Source organism: Strigops habroptila, chromosome 1, assembly GCF_004027225.2.
Source record: "Strigops habroptila isolate Jane chromosome 1, bStrHab1.2.pri, whole genome shotgun sequence".
Lineage (NCBI taxonomy): Eukaryota > Metazoa > Chordata > Aves > Psittaciformes > Psittacidae > Strigops > Strigops habroptila.
Window position 1 is genome coordinate 119,323,505 of NC_044277.2, and position 14,024 is coordinate 119,337,528.

General features: G+C 45.9%; 1 protein-coding gene across 1 annotated transcript in view; it reads left to right on the top strand.

Annotated features, from left to right (window-relative positions):
* Positions 1 to 684: 684 nt before the first annotated feature.
* The window catches only part of FAM171A1 (family with sequence similarity 171 member A1), an 89,382-nt gene continuing 76,042 nt past the window's right edge, over positions 685 to 14,024 (top strand). The window contains exon 1 of the mRNA XM_030498885.1: positions 685 to 1,093. Within this exon, the coding sequence (XP_030354745.1) occupies positions 1,000 to 1,093 (94 nt within the window). The 5' untranslated portion in view covers positions 685 to 999. The remainder of the gene's footprint in view (positions 1,094 to 14,024) is intronic.

Sequence of the window (14,024 nt, forward strand, 5' to 3'; positions counted from 1 at the left end):
TCAATGCCAGTATCTCAACCCCCAAGTTTGCCTTCCCTGTGCAGTTTGCAATACCGTTTTTTAAACAATTTTGCATAAAACCAGTAGATGGGTGCATTTTCTGTTGCTCTTTAGTTATATCTTTTTTTTTAATACCACTTAAATACACCACCGCCATCAGGGTCCAGGCCGGGTGCCACTCACAGCAGCAGGGCCGCGGGGGACCCTATGACTCGACACGTCTCAGCCGTGCCATTATAAGCCACCACGTCCGTCTTCCCCCTCGTCCCTCCCGCTGGGCTGCGGCTGAAGGCGAGCGAGCCGCCGCAGCGGGGGACAGCACCACCGCGGAGGCCATTTTGCAGCCGCTAAGGGGGGAAAGAGAAAGGCAGGCAGAGCGGGCGGCGGGCGCGGCCGGCAGGACCCGGCCTCCCGCGGCAGGTAAGCGCGGCACCACCTGGCGGGGGCGCGGGCTGCCCGCCGGGGCCGTGCGCTCGCCCCCCTGGCGGCAGCCGGTGCCGCGGGCCGCCGAGAGCCGGCGAAGCCGCCCGGCAGGCCCCGGTGCTCGCCGGGGAGCCGCAGCCCCTCGCCCCGCGGCGGGCCGGGAGGGCAGGGCTCGGTGTGGCGCGGCCGGCAGGGGGCGCTGTCCCGCCGGGCGCGCCGCGCGGGGCAGGGGATGCCGCAAAGGGTTAAGGAGCGGGCGGCGGAGCCTGGCTGCCGCTGCCGGGAGAGCGGGGAGAAGCGAGCGGTGCAGGGCATAGCAAATAACGCCGGGCGGGCAGCCGGGGCCGCGCAGCGCTCCCGCCTCTCACCCGCGGGGACGGCGCGGGACGCGGCGGCTGGGGCGCAGCGGCGGGACGACAATGCAGCAGGCGGAGAAAGCAGGAGGGGCAGCGCACGGCAACATGGAGGGAGGCGCGGAGCGGGCCAGCCCCTGATGCGGCTCTTTCTCCTCCTCCTCCGGGCAGCGGCTCCGGCGGCGATTCCCTCCCTGGCGGCGGCTGGCGGCGGCGGGTGGAAATGAGCAGGTCGGCGGCGCTTCTCCTCTGCCTGCTGGGCTGCAACGTGTGGAAGGCGGTGACCAAAACCTTAGGGGCGCCCGAGGCAGCTCAAGGTCGGTGCGGGAAGGGCGGCGGGACTGGCCCGCTTTGTGCGGCGGCCCCCGGGGCGGCGGGGAGCGGCATTGTGCGGGCGGCGGCAAACTTGGGGGGGGCTGCACCGGGGGTTTGGCGGGGGGCGAACGGCGATGCGAGATGTATCCGGCTCCCACCGGCCGCCGGCTGCGGGGCGCACCGGGGGCGCCGCCCGCTGCAGAGCCCCCCGGGCCCGGGGCGGTGGAGGCAGCCCCGGGCGGAGGCGGGTGCCGGCCCCGCGGCTGGAGAGCTTTTGTTAACGGAAGGGGCAGGGGCTGCTGCTGGCCTCATTGTGCTGCCCCCTCCCTCCCTCAGCGCCGCCGGAGCTGTTGCATTGCGTCCCTCTACCCCGGCTCCCTCCCTCCCACTGCAGGGCCCGACGCGGCGGTGAGAGGCGGGCTGAGGGGCACCGGCGGCTGCAGGCCCTGTCCCCGGCCGTGCGGGGACACCGGGCTGTGGGTTCGCCCCCCGGGCTGGTGGCGCGGCTCGGCCCGCCGCCCCGGGACGTTTCCGGGCCTCGGCCGGGCCTTTTGTTCGGCGCGGTGGGCTGCCCGTCGGGCGGGCGGGGGCCTGTCAAGGCGCCGGGCGGCCGCTGACCCCCTCGGTAGCCGGGGAGGGACGCTTCTCGGCTGGGCAGGGCCGGCCTCCGCCCGAGCCCAGGCGGGAGCAGAAGCCGCGGCGGAGCAGTGCCCGAGCCCCCCGGGAGCCCGCGGCGGTGGGGCTGCGCCTGGTCCTCCTCCTGGACCTATCGGGCGGGGATTCTGCCCTGCTCCTCATAGGTGCCGTGGTGTGGCGTCCCCTCGGCGGCGAGGTGCACCTGCCCTGCAGCCCTCTCCCCGTGTGGAAACTCGGCGGGGGGAGATGCTCCCTGTGCCTTCGGCCTTCCGTTTGGGGCAGGAGGGCACACCTCCTCCCGCCCCGCTCCGACAGGCATCCCGTGGCAGCATCACTCCTGCCGGGACCACGGCTATGCTGGGAAGCAGAAAACTTGAGTACCTAAGGGTATGAAACACACTAGGAGGAAATGCGCTCCCCCCCCTCCATGATCAGTGTTAGCCTGGTGGCATGTGTTGTCAAGTGGCGAAATGTGTCATCTAGGATGACGGATCGTATGCTGGCTTAGCCTTCGTGGTGATGGGTTGGCATCATTCCTCCTGCTATGGTGGGGTAGAAATACACCATGCAAAGGGTATGCTTATGTCCTGTTTCCTCTAAGCTTTGCTGTCTCACATGTTGGTAAGAATCAGTAAGCGATGCTTGCCACAAGAAGGAAAACATAAGAAATAACCTTTTTGAACTCCTTCTTTCATGGTTGTGTTTGCGGAATAGTAAAGTAAGGTTTGTGGTATAGTAAGATCTAGTTGGGCCTATGAATACTCACACAGAGTATTCGAAAGGTATTGGTATCTTGTTGCAAAACTTACCATGGTAGGCAGTCTGACATCAAATGTTATGTCGGATTCTGCCTTTTTTTAAGGACAAAACAGTAGCAGTTCTGGAATGAGAACTACTGAACTGTAACTCGAACGCCAGTAGACTGGAGACCTTACTGAGTGTATTGATAAAGGTGTCAGAAAAACAGAACTGTGTTTATCCCTTGAAGTTAGCACTTCAGATACCAGTGTAATAGTTAAACCTATTTTCTGTATCATATGGAAAATCTCTTCCATATACGTGATCAAAGTGGTCAGGTATTGGGCGAATTAGTGCCTTTCAACTGCCCTGTCGATCTCATCTTATATCGTCGAGTTCAGTTCATGGTATGTGGAAAGACTTTATCTCTTGCTACTACGTCCACATCAAGCCTGATAGCTGATTATTTGAGTAATAGCAGCTATATCTATGAATAGAGAACATTTCTGTCTGAATAGAATGGTCTAATTTTATCTTGAGTGTAGGAACATAGGAGTTTTCATAGATAGCATCACTTTCCAAAGTCTAATTATGAGTCAAATCTTTACTTTTTGACATACACATTGGAAAGTGGATGTGTAGAGCTAATCTTGAAGCGTATTCTGCTCGCTAGTTACCAGCTACTTACCTCGAGTCTTTAGAAAGTTTATGGCATGCCAGCTTGTAGCCTTGAATAAGTTCCTTCTCACCAGGTGTGAACATCATTTTCGGGGAAGAGTTTTAGTACTGGGCACATTTCTTATTTGGATACTGAGCACAGTAAATGCTAAATAGCTGTGAAACCTAAACCAGCTGTTTTTTCCCTCCTGCCCTTTTAGCACCCTGGTGATAGTTGCAGCTACAGGTGAAGGGCCATTGCCAAAGTTCAGGGATGTTTGCAGATGACTGACTTTCCCCTTGCGGCTGGGAAGACACTAGTGAAAAACGAAGGGATTGGAGTAAAGGTGGAAGGTGAGAAAACCAGAGAATGCCATCATGGAGTAATTGGTTCAGCTGCAGTATTCATTGCTGGACAAGTTAGAAGAGACTGAGTCAGAGAGCCCTCCTCAAAGCGGGACAGATCAGGCTGAGTTAAGACGTTCCATGGCTGTGTTAATAGACCAAGTAAATAGGTCTTGCGTTGGGAGCTTATTTGAAGGTGGGATTTGTAGTCGGTGTCCTGGTTAAGGAAGGGATAAGGAGCGGCACTTCGCATCAAGCGTTTCTCTCTTTCGCTGCTCTCAGCCGTATGTTCAGACAGTCCCAGCCTCAAGCTCTGCTCCGCCAGGCTGATTACGTAATTCCTGAATATGGAAAACACTGGTAATTAAGCTCTGCAGTTAGCACCCTATTTAGAAAATTGGATGACTTTGGCATGCTGTTACCTTATTTGACTCATTATGCAGATCTGTTGTGGCCTCTGAAGGTCGCAGAGGTATCTTCGAAGTTTCACTAAGTTACTGTCTTTAATATGGTAAAATCCACACAGGCGAGTTGTTCATTTTTGTCACTGTTGATGCTTGGTGCCCCAGCAGTGGGGTGGTTAAAAGTCCATGAAGGTACACTTTAGGATTGGTACAGCTTTACCTCTTTAACTTCTCAAACACATAAAACCTGACAAGTGTTTCAAGTGAGGACTAAATTACAGGTTTGAGAGGTCGGGTTTTCTTTTTTTTTGGTGGGGTTTGTTTGTTTGGTTTTTAATTGTTTTATCAGGTATTCCAGAACTTAAATTGGTTTCAATACAGAAATGAATGTGTAGAAATTTTAATTAAAACAAAAAGGCAAACCAACCCTTAAGCTGCATTCCTAGGCTGGTGACTTGTCTTGATGGGTACAGTCAAAAGACAATTGAGTTTTCTTCATATGAATGGATCTCTTTTAAACTTAGGGAGCTTTGGCAAATAGTAATGTAAGGGTTATGTGAAGAGGTAACACTAACCCAGGGAGAATGTAAGCAAAATGGCTGTCATGTGAGAAAGGGTTAAATTTGTTACCTGTAAACTTTGCTTCACAGTAGATGAGGACACCTCATTTGTAGATACTAGAGAATCTCTTTTAGGAAAAATCCTAGGATATTGTGGTATAGTTCAGAAGTCCAGTATGACTTTGGTATTGGTTTTAAATCATGTCTTGGTTGGTCTGCATATCTCAGTAGTTGTTCAAAGAAGTTAGGAATAATAAAATATAATTTGAGCAATAAGTAGCAGCCACTTCAAGGACTATACTACTAGTAGGTGAATATGCTCAGGGTATCCCAGCTTCGTAATCCCAGAATGAGATCAGGCAGGTACTTTTTTTTCCTAGTACAATGGTGGATAAAAGTTCAGCTGTTGCTGCTTAGTCAGAATCTGCAGTATCTTCTCCCTCTGTGCACATGGAGGACAGGAGGGTTGATGCTCGAGTGCTGCTGTTTGAATTGCCTGCCTGCCTGCAAACAGCCATTATATTACTTGGCATTGTAAAAGCTCATTTCACAACCATTTCAGCTGGATGTTTTGTGAAGGCTTCTTTCTGGACAGCACAGTAACAGCTGTGAGGAGATCCACAAGTTCTTGTGTTGAGTGGGGTTTTTGTTTTTTTCCCTAAGCCAGTTATCCTGAGTTGCAGTTTTAGCCATGATGATACAGTTTAGATGATGCAGAAATAACGTCTTTCTCTCTTTCATCTTGTGCTGCCATACTGTCTCATCTCAGTCAGCTGCAAAGTACTAATGGCCTCCAAATGCAAACTTTTATTTCATTGAGACCACAAATGGACTTAAAAGAGGAGAAGCTAGAGTGCTTTAAAACAGCACAAAAGATGATGTTTTATTTTAGTGTAGGAGCAAATTGATTTACTTAGTACTAGATACTATTGTAAAATCTCCATGAGGGTGGGGTATTCATTGGTTTTATTGGTTATAAGATGCAGGTAAGCATGAGATTTTTTTTTTTAATTATTTCTTTTTCATATTTACCTTGGACTAGTAATGCTTGCAAATGCCTAGTGACTGATTTCTCTCAGTCAGAGGAGTGAGTTAGCCTGGGTGAGCTGAGGGTTTTTAACTGAAGTCTTCTACTAAACATTTACGTTTGCTCTTTTGGCTTGTAATACTTCCCAGTAAATAATTCACCTTACCTTAAATAATGTGTGTATACACTTGTTAAATGACAGCAGATTCACATGCTGGCTTTCCCTGTGGTCATTTGTCTGCTTGTGTCTTAAGATGGTGTTAATTGCCATGTGTTACCTAACAGAAAGGTTAAAACAACCTTCTCGCTCTTCCCTCACTTTTGTCTGTTTTTTTTAAACCTCACATTGACACTTCTTACAGCATGAGGCTGGAACCTGGTTCATTAAAGTTTTAGGGACGGCTGCTTTCTGGGCCAGCTTCTGGCCAAGTGAATGGTTTCAAATAGCAGTCCCCTCCCTACAGGAGAGGTTTCTGGTAGCAACAAAGTGCAGTTTTACCATATGCTTATTAATTTAACAGAAGCACCTGGGTATATGTAGTTGTGTGCTGGGGAGGAAGAAGGATTGTGCTTTTAGATTTGTTGGAAAACTTAAGAAATCTCCAGTGTTTTTTGTGCATGGAGGAGCCGAGATGTCACTCTGCCTCCTGCGTGTACAAACTTCACCTTAGTTTTTCACTCTTGTCTTCTGTGGGCAGTGGCTAGCCACAGTCTTGGTGCATGAGGAAAACTGAGGGGAAAGTGCATGGCAAGGAAGCGCAGTGCATAGGTCGTGCCACTGTAGGTATGCTCAGAACCTGGCATCTTGGTGGTTCATCTTTAATGCCATTTCTTAACAACCCTGCTTGAAGTTTGGCTGTTGGATAGCAGTCTGGTTGGGAATGATCCTTCTTTTCCACATATCTCAGATTAGTACGTTTGATCAATACAATTGTGTTGTGTACCTTGAGCTGATAATTAGGAATAGAGTTATTTTTGCAGTCAGCCAAAGGTAAACTAAATAATCTCTCCAGAATACTTGAAACAAATCAAAGTGTGCACTTTCAGTATTTCTGTTACCTTATACACCGATTACCTTATGCAAGCTGCTTTTTTTTGTAGCGTTGATTTCCCTTTCCTCCAGTACATATAATTTCTGCTCTTACGTATGAAGAAAGGCAACTTCAGAGAGAACTGCAGTGTTGGTATTCTGCTGCTCCCACAGGTCTCAGTGGTTTTACCATTTACCTGTCAGGGAGCACAAATAAGGGAGGCAAGAAGCCTGTGTAAAGGGTTGTATTTACTAGAACAAATGAGTTTAATAATACTAAACATAATACACGTTAATAACATACACTATAATATTTTGGTTTGGGAAATACTAAAGAGAGCTGAGTGCTGCTTTTTTCTTTTCTTTTTCTTTTTTTTTTTTCCCTTCCTTCATAAATTCCAGAAACATTTTCCTGTAAGCTGGTTTACATTATGTTTTCAGTTAACGTAGTATCTGGTTTGTTGTGCATGGGTAATAAGTACTACACACATGCCTTTTACAAACACCGTCTTTAGTTTTTTGGGAAACTGGAAAGATACCTGTATAGTTGTTAAAACAGAGATGTAAGAATATGAACATACTGTAATTTCTTGTTGCTTTTAGTGTGTTGAATCTTTCACTTTAAAATATTAAGACAATCGTATTTGTTATAATGGTGAGTCTGTGGCCTTGAAAGCAGTATTTAAATATATTTCACATTAGAGCTACATTTTTACTTCATGTAAAATACTGGTGTTCTGGTTCATATACACTTTGGTAGCTTGAAGAGCAATGGATCTTGAGACAATCTGAAGGAAAAATTAATTTCCACACAGTATGGTCTGCAAATTTGTCTCCCTCACTAGCTACTTGGGAGATAGGGTGTATCTGTCAAACAGAACTGCTGTCAATATAAAGTACGTTTTGAGTAGAAGCAGTCTCTGCCGGCAGGGCACTGAAGTCCCTGGAAATCCAACACTAAAGCTATCTTTTAATTGTTCCGGCTCTTAGCTGTTGCAGTTCTGTGAGCTGTCACTGCCTGTGCCGTGCTGTGGAGGAATACTAGGGAATGAAATCCTGTCTTTATGGATTATCTGTACACCCCACGCACCAGGAGGTGAAGCCTCCCTGTCACTCTGAGTAGGAATCTACCATGAGAACTCCTCTATACTGCTGTAGTGGTGATTTTTCAGGTGGGGAGGCAAAAGCACATAGCAGGAGAGGGGACATCATGTCAGCCTGGCTGGACTAGTGATGACTTCCATAGAGGCCACCCTCAGCCTCTCTGCCCTGTGGGAACCAGGCTTCTTTGAGGACACACAGCTGCAACTGCAGTTAGCAGGGAGGAAATAGGAAATGGAGCGTGGGGGAAAGCCCAGGGGAAGGAAATAGCAGCATCCTTTTCGCTTGGGGACAACAAAGGAGCTGAATCCAGTAAGGTGCAAAATACTTTCAGTTTTCTTAAGTTCTGGCTGCAGGAGTGCTGAGAACCTACTGTGCAGTAGGTGTAATACAGTAGCAGTGTTTAACAGTAAAGGTGAGCTTACCTTGACAGTCAGTAAATGTTGAGAGGAGGTAGAGTAAGAGTCCTGCTTTGTTAAAGAAAACAAAAAGGCCTTTCTTCTTTGTGCAGTAATTAACAGAGGTGATAGCAGTGTTGGGAGCTCCCTCTTGTTTTATCTCACCTTTGTGAATGTGGTTGTCATTACTGGGAAAAAGGTCTCTTTCATCCTTTATAAGCAAGGGCATATACTAATGAAGCAACAAGTATTTCTCAAATGGTGATGTGAGACTTGCTTGGTAATAAAGCAAGAAGAAATTAAGGTAAACACTGTATTTGGACTGCTGCTGGGAGGAAATTAATGTATCAGCAGTTTTGTCCAGCCCTTCTACTCTCTAGCATACAGTGGACAGTTGTGTGAAGTGAAAGGTTAAGATCCAAGCTTCTCTCAGTGTGTACTTGGTATCTGAATGTAAGACTTGTCGTGTGAGGGGTATGCACTTGTCATCCAGGGTGGGAAGCGTGCCACCTAACTTGGATGTCTGCAGTCTTTGAGTGTCTATTACGTCTTAGCTAGTCATCCACAGCCCTGTTACAGACATGAAGATCTGATCTTTTCAGTTAATGGAGCCAAGTGTCCTTCCTGTCACCTGGAGTAAGCACGTTTGTTCAGGTGGATTGCGCTGTGTGGACCTTCATTGAGTAGCATGGCAGCCTAGACAAAGCTGTTTGTACTCCCATTTAGTCAGATGAATTCTCCCTCAGATACTTTAACTGGAAGTTTCATCAGCTTGGTGTTGCCCTCTGGCTCAGCCTCAGAGCTGCTGAATATGTAACATGTAATAAGCTGTGTGAAGGAACACACACACACTCTTGGATTACCTGGCTGGGTTATCTTGCATTTCTCAGGACTCAAACGAGTTTGAATTATTGTCTATTTACATTTCTAAACCATTTGTCTTTGTAACATTATGCTCATGAGCCAGCGTGTTTCACTCCCAAGAGTAAATAAACAAAAAGAAGAGTTTAGAAACAAGTCAGGAGGCTTGCAGAACTGTTTGGGCTTGTCTGTAGGTTTTTTTGCCTGCATGTTTTTTTTGCCATGTTTTTAATTAGCCTTGTATTCCCAAGAGTTGATTTATTCTGGATTAAGCTTCATTGTTACTCTCACCTTTGTCTGTTTTCTCTTACTGGCATTCATGTAAGCAGTGTGGTAAACCAGATCAAGGAAGTTACTCAGCTGAAAACTGTATGCATCAGTTTAGTCTTTGCCTGAATCACTTCCCCCTTTGAGTTCATTGGGAATTACACAAATGCTGTTGCTGGTGTGGAGGAAAGGGCTGAGAGGAGGTGACAGAGGAAAACAAGGACTTCAAGGCAGTAGTGCCAGTTGATGCAGGATTAAATTGTTTGTAGAACTGTAACATAAGATGTAGGACACAGCATGTAGTAAGTTGACTTTTAGAAGTTACTGCTCAAAGGAGATAGCTGTTGTCTGAAAATATGATACCACCCCATTGCTCAAAAAAAGGCATAAAGAATTTATTGAAAACCAGTTTGCCTACAGTAGATGAGAAGTCTGCATTAGAGCAGTGAATACTGGCAGACCCTGACATAGGTGCTGGCAGATGATTTAAGACTCTTTCAGCTCTGACTGTCTGTCTCCATCAGGACTGGGTTTTGTCCCTGCCTCAGGTACTCCAGTTTGTACCCTCCATCGTAGTTTAAACAAGAGCTTAATCCGCAGTGTCTGCTCAAGTGAAGTGTGAGATGTAGTGTTCATCAGTGTTTCTCCCAGTTGCAGGGTAACGGGTAGGTTAGTACTCAAGTCATCTTTTCTCTGCTCTCTGGGTGTCCCAAATAGCTTGAGAGGAAAAGATGCACTTCAGCCTATTTAAATGCCAAAGAAATGTGGAGGGCAGCACTGGGCACTTAACATAGCATTCTGGTAAAGTAACTTTTGTCAGACATGAATGCCCAGTTTGGCATAATTAGCGCATGATGCCTGATAGCGTCTGGTCACTCCTCCCTGACCTGTCTGTCAGCCAGAGCAGTTCCCACCTTCCTCCAGATAATTGCCTTGCTTTCCTTAGTTACTGCACTTCTGCATTGATGTCTGCTAGATTAGGGTGTCTGCTGAGAGATAACAAGTTTTCACTCCTTATCCTACGCTTCCTCCTTCTGTCCCTGTGTTGGCCCTCTCCTGTCTTGAAAGGCTTGGAGTGGTGTTGCTGCAGACAGGCAGGGAAGTCTGCTAGGAAGTGTTCATGGCCGTTTCATATTTCTGTTGGGCAAGCATTGCTAGGGCAATAAATGGTTCAGGAGCTCTGGAGACAGGGCTGATGGTCTGCAGGGGGTAAGGCAGGAGCACAGCACCGGGCAGCAGGGCGATAAGCTTGTCCAGGTGCCGCATTGTGTTTGCAGAATGTGTGGCATCGGCTCAAGATGGGAGCAGTAGTCGCTCCCTTTGCTTCCCTCTGAACTGTGCTCCTGGCAAGTTCTGAAACCTGCTGAGCAGCATGCTGACCTGGGCAAATATTACAGTAGTTTAAAAGGCTACTTGTGGTAATAATGTTGAAAGACACAGTGAAGCACAGCAATATACTTGCTCTTTTAGCTTTACTGCTAGCACCCAGAGTATTCTTGCAACTCGGCTTATTTCAGCATGTGGTGCTGTAGTCGAGGTCCTGGCAAATAACTTAAGTTTGAACTGGTCTCTAGGTTCATGATGTATGATTTACAGGAGCCAGAAACACAGATGTTTGAAATGGGAGCTGTATTTTCGTTGTTTTGCAGAGTGCCTGTGTGTGGGGACTGTGGGGACTTTTTTCCCTACTAGTAAAACTTTAATATGAAGACATTTGTTGTCTTCAGCAGTTAAAATTCCGTTTGTTCTTACAGGATAGTTATTCTTTCGTATGCTGCTAGTTAAAACTTCTTAGAGGGAGCTATGGCATTAAACTTACTCAATGTAAATATTGTTGTTAGCAGTCTACCTGAAAATTAAAAATATGCTTGCTTCCAGCAGCCTGAAGCAGTAGGTGCAAGAGCTTCTAATGGGATGAATTTCAAGTTTACTTACTGCTGCAAGCTATTGAGTTATAACTGCAGCAGGCTTTGGAATATTAAACTAGTAAAAATAATTCAGAAATCAGTTGTTGAAGAAAGACACCATGATGTATTAAATTCTTAATGAAAACTAATAGTTTCCCAGACATTAGATTAGATAAGGACTTCCTTCTTTAGATCAGATATGAGCAGCTATCTGCTCGGGGAAGCTTTACCTCAGCAAAAACTACTTGGCACTCTTCAGCTATGTTCAAAATCTTGCTGGAGATCTTGTTTTAATTAGTAATTTTACCTGTGAGTATGCAGTTAATCTTTCAGTAACATTCTCGCTCGCTCTCTGTTTTTAAAGCGTGCTTTACTGTTGCTGCCGAAAGAACTGAGTGAGCCCTCTCAGCAGATGTTCTCGTTAGAAAGGGGGTTGAAGCAGTGTCATATCACAAGCTAACTTTCTGCATGGAAAAATCCTTGGGTTTTAAGGGGTGAGGGGTTAGGTAGCAGAGAGTAGAGCAGTGTTTGTGGTGATGTCCTAGAAAGGTAATGGTTATTCCCACGTGCAAGTTAATGCAAGCTTTTAAGTGAGTACTCCATACTTTCATAAATTTGTGGTGAAGAAGAATCCAAAAAGATGTATATCAAACTCTCTTATAAATAAGTGATAGCCCTGTAGATTCCTCCAGAGCAGTAGAGAATTCTTGTTTACAAGGATGATTGGACACAAACAAAGATGGTTTTTAATATCCAGTGCATTCAAGTATTAAGGCTTGCGTCAGTTAGCCACTAAGAATTGATCAAATATCATCCTCCCTTACCCCTAGCCTAATTGCATGGTGGAGAATACTGAAGCTCAAATTTTTATGGCGAAACTCTCAGGTGTTATTTTATCTGCATGCCTGTGCCTTACAAAACAGTGGTGATTCTAGCATTTCCTAGAAGGTGTATATTGAATTGGAGGAAGAGCAGATGCATAGCAGTGTTTCCTGACCATGACACTGACATGCGGCAGAAATTTCGTTGCCTCACTGTTACTTTATGCCATTCTGTCTGCTGCTATACAGATTAACAGTAAGTAAGGATATGCTCTAAATAGTCCATCATGAAAGAGCTTTGGTACATCTGGGGGCTGGCTGTAAACAAATAGTATCTGACAGTATTGGGTTGCAGGGCTGATCAATGCTTACTTTCTGGTGTGTCTTTGTGGAGGTAGCAAAGCGCAGCCTTCATTAGTCCAAATCTTGTTAGAATTCAGAAGAGCTCTTAACAACCCAAAGGAGGTGATGCATGCATTTGCCAAGAGGAATGGCACTTTCTTTTGCTGAGTTGCATCTCTAAGTTATTCTTTATAGCATCTTGAGTATATACTAAAAGTTAACAGTAATAAAAGGATGTATCTTCCTTGAAAAGAAACACTTATTGCTTGCTCCCTAGTCACAGGATGATGAAGATATTTATGTTGTGCACAATATAAGGTCGAGAGTAAAGAGAGAGAGAGCAGTGACCAAGATGGCACACTGTCTAGGTCGGGGCTGGGAAGTAAACCAAGGCCACACAAGAAATGCTAGTTTTACTTTAATGATTAGGGGGATTTTAACAAATTTGCTGATACTCGGTCATGGTAGCTTCTTTGTGGACCCTTGTGAAATAATTTCTGGATTTAGTCACCCTTTTCTTGCCATCCCGTGCTCTTCTTTGTCACACTTGCGTGAGCGGGAAGGGTGAAGCCAGAAAGCTGCCTGGCAGTGGGCAGCGCGGTGGTATGTCAGCAGTCTGGCTGGCTTTTGGCCTCCTGGGAAGGCAGACGGCCCAGCCCCCTCCTGCTACACTGATGTTCAAATTTGAGGATTTTTTTTTTTTTTAATGAGTAGATACGCAGCCAATACATATATGGCAAGCTTGCTTTCTATCCCCCAAATGGCAAGCTTGGTTTCTGAAAGCATATATAATGTATAAAAATGTGTATGTAATGAAAGTAAGGGGGGGGGGGAGAGGAAGATAAGCATGAAGATGGTAGAATGGCATGTTAAAATTCCTACATAGGAAATGAAGTTTGAATGGGTTCCAGCTACAAGTACTAAGAAGCTTCTTCCTTTTCCTCTTCTCTTTCCCTCCCCTTCCCTTCCCTATGGAGTTGAGCTTAATTTTTAACTTCATTTCAGTCTGCCAGAAGACAGCCTACATTTTTGAAAGTAGTCATGTAAACAAATCTGTGTTTCAAACATACTCACAAGCTTGATGTTGCGAGTAACATCAGAATCTCATTTCATGTTCTTAAGCATCAGGAGGATGAAACGCTTCAAATACAAAGTGCTGTTAAAAAGAGTCGGTCCTTGTCTGTAGTTACAATGCAGAAAATACCATAAGAAGCAATTATCTTAATTCAAAGAGTAAGGCAACACAGATAAATGTTGACCAGAGAAGTTTGCTGATAACTAATTGAGCTTGTAAATGATGTTCTCTGTGCTCCTAGTGTAATATTTCCTTTAGCTTTTTCAAATTTCAAACCCAGACCCATGATTTTGAGGTAGCCACATATTGCATTCACAGGACTTCTTTGCCTGAGGGGGGGAATAAAAATATTGCATGTTTTATACCATGGTAAACAGAATCGGGGAGAAGAAAATAATGTAATGGTAAGTCCATCAATCCCTTTCCTTGTCATGAATTATTCAGCCACTAGTATGATCGGTTTCGTTAGGTTTTAGGGTTGCTTTTTTTAAGCCTTGTAAAGGTATTATGTAACTAGGTATTATATTGATGCTAGGTATTATTGTCACACCTTAATTTATCTCAGTTTGGCTTAATTACCAGGTTTCCAAGACAGTATGATTAGCTTTCTTGAATGACTCTGAAAAACTATGAATTCAGTGTTTACTGGAATCCTCCTGTCTTCTCTCTACTTCTACTAGAAAACTGGGATGGATACAATTGTGGGTTGGAGACCTTAGCATTCGTGCACACACGTGCAGAAGTGCACACATGCTTGTCTTGTA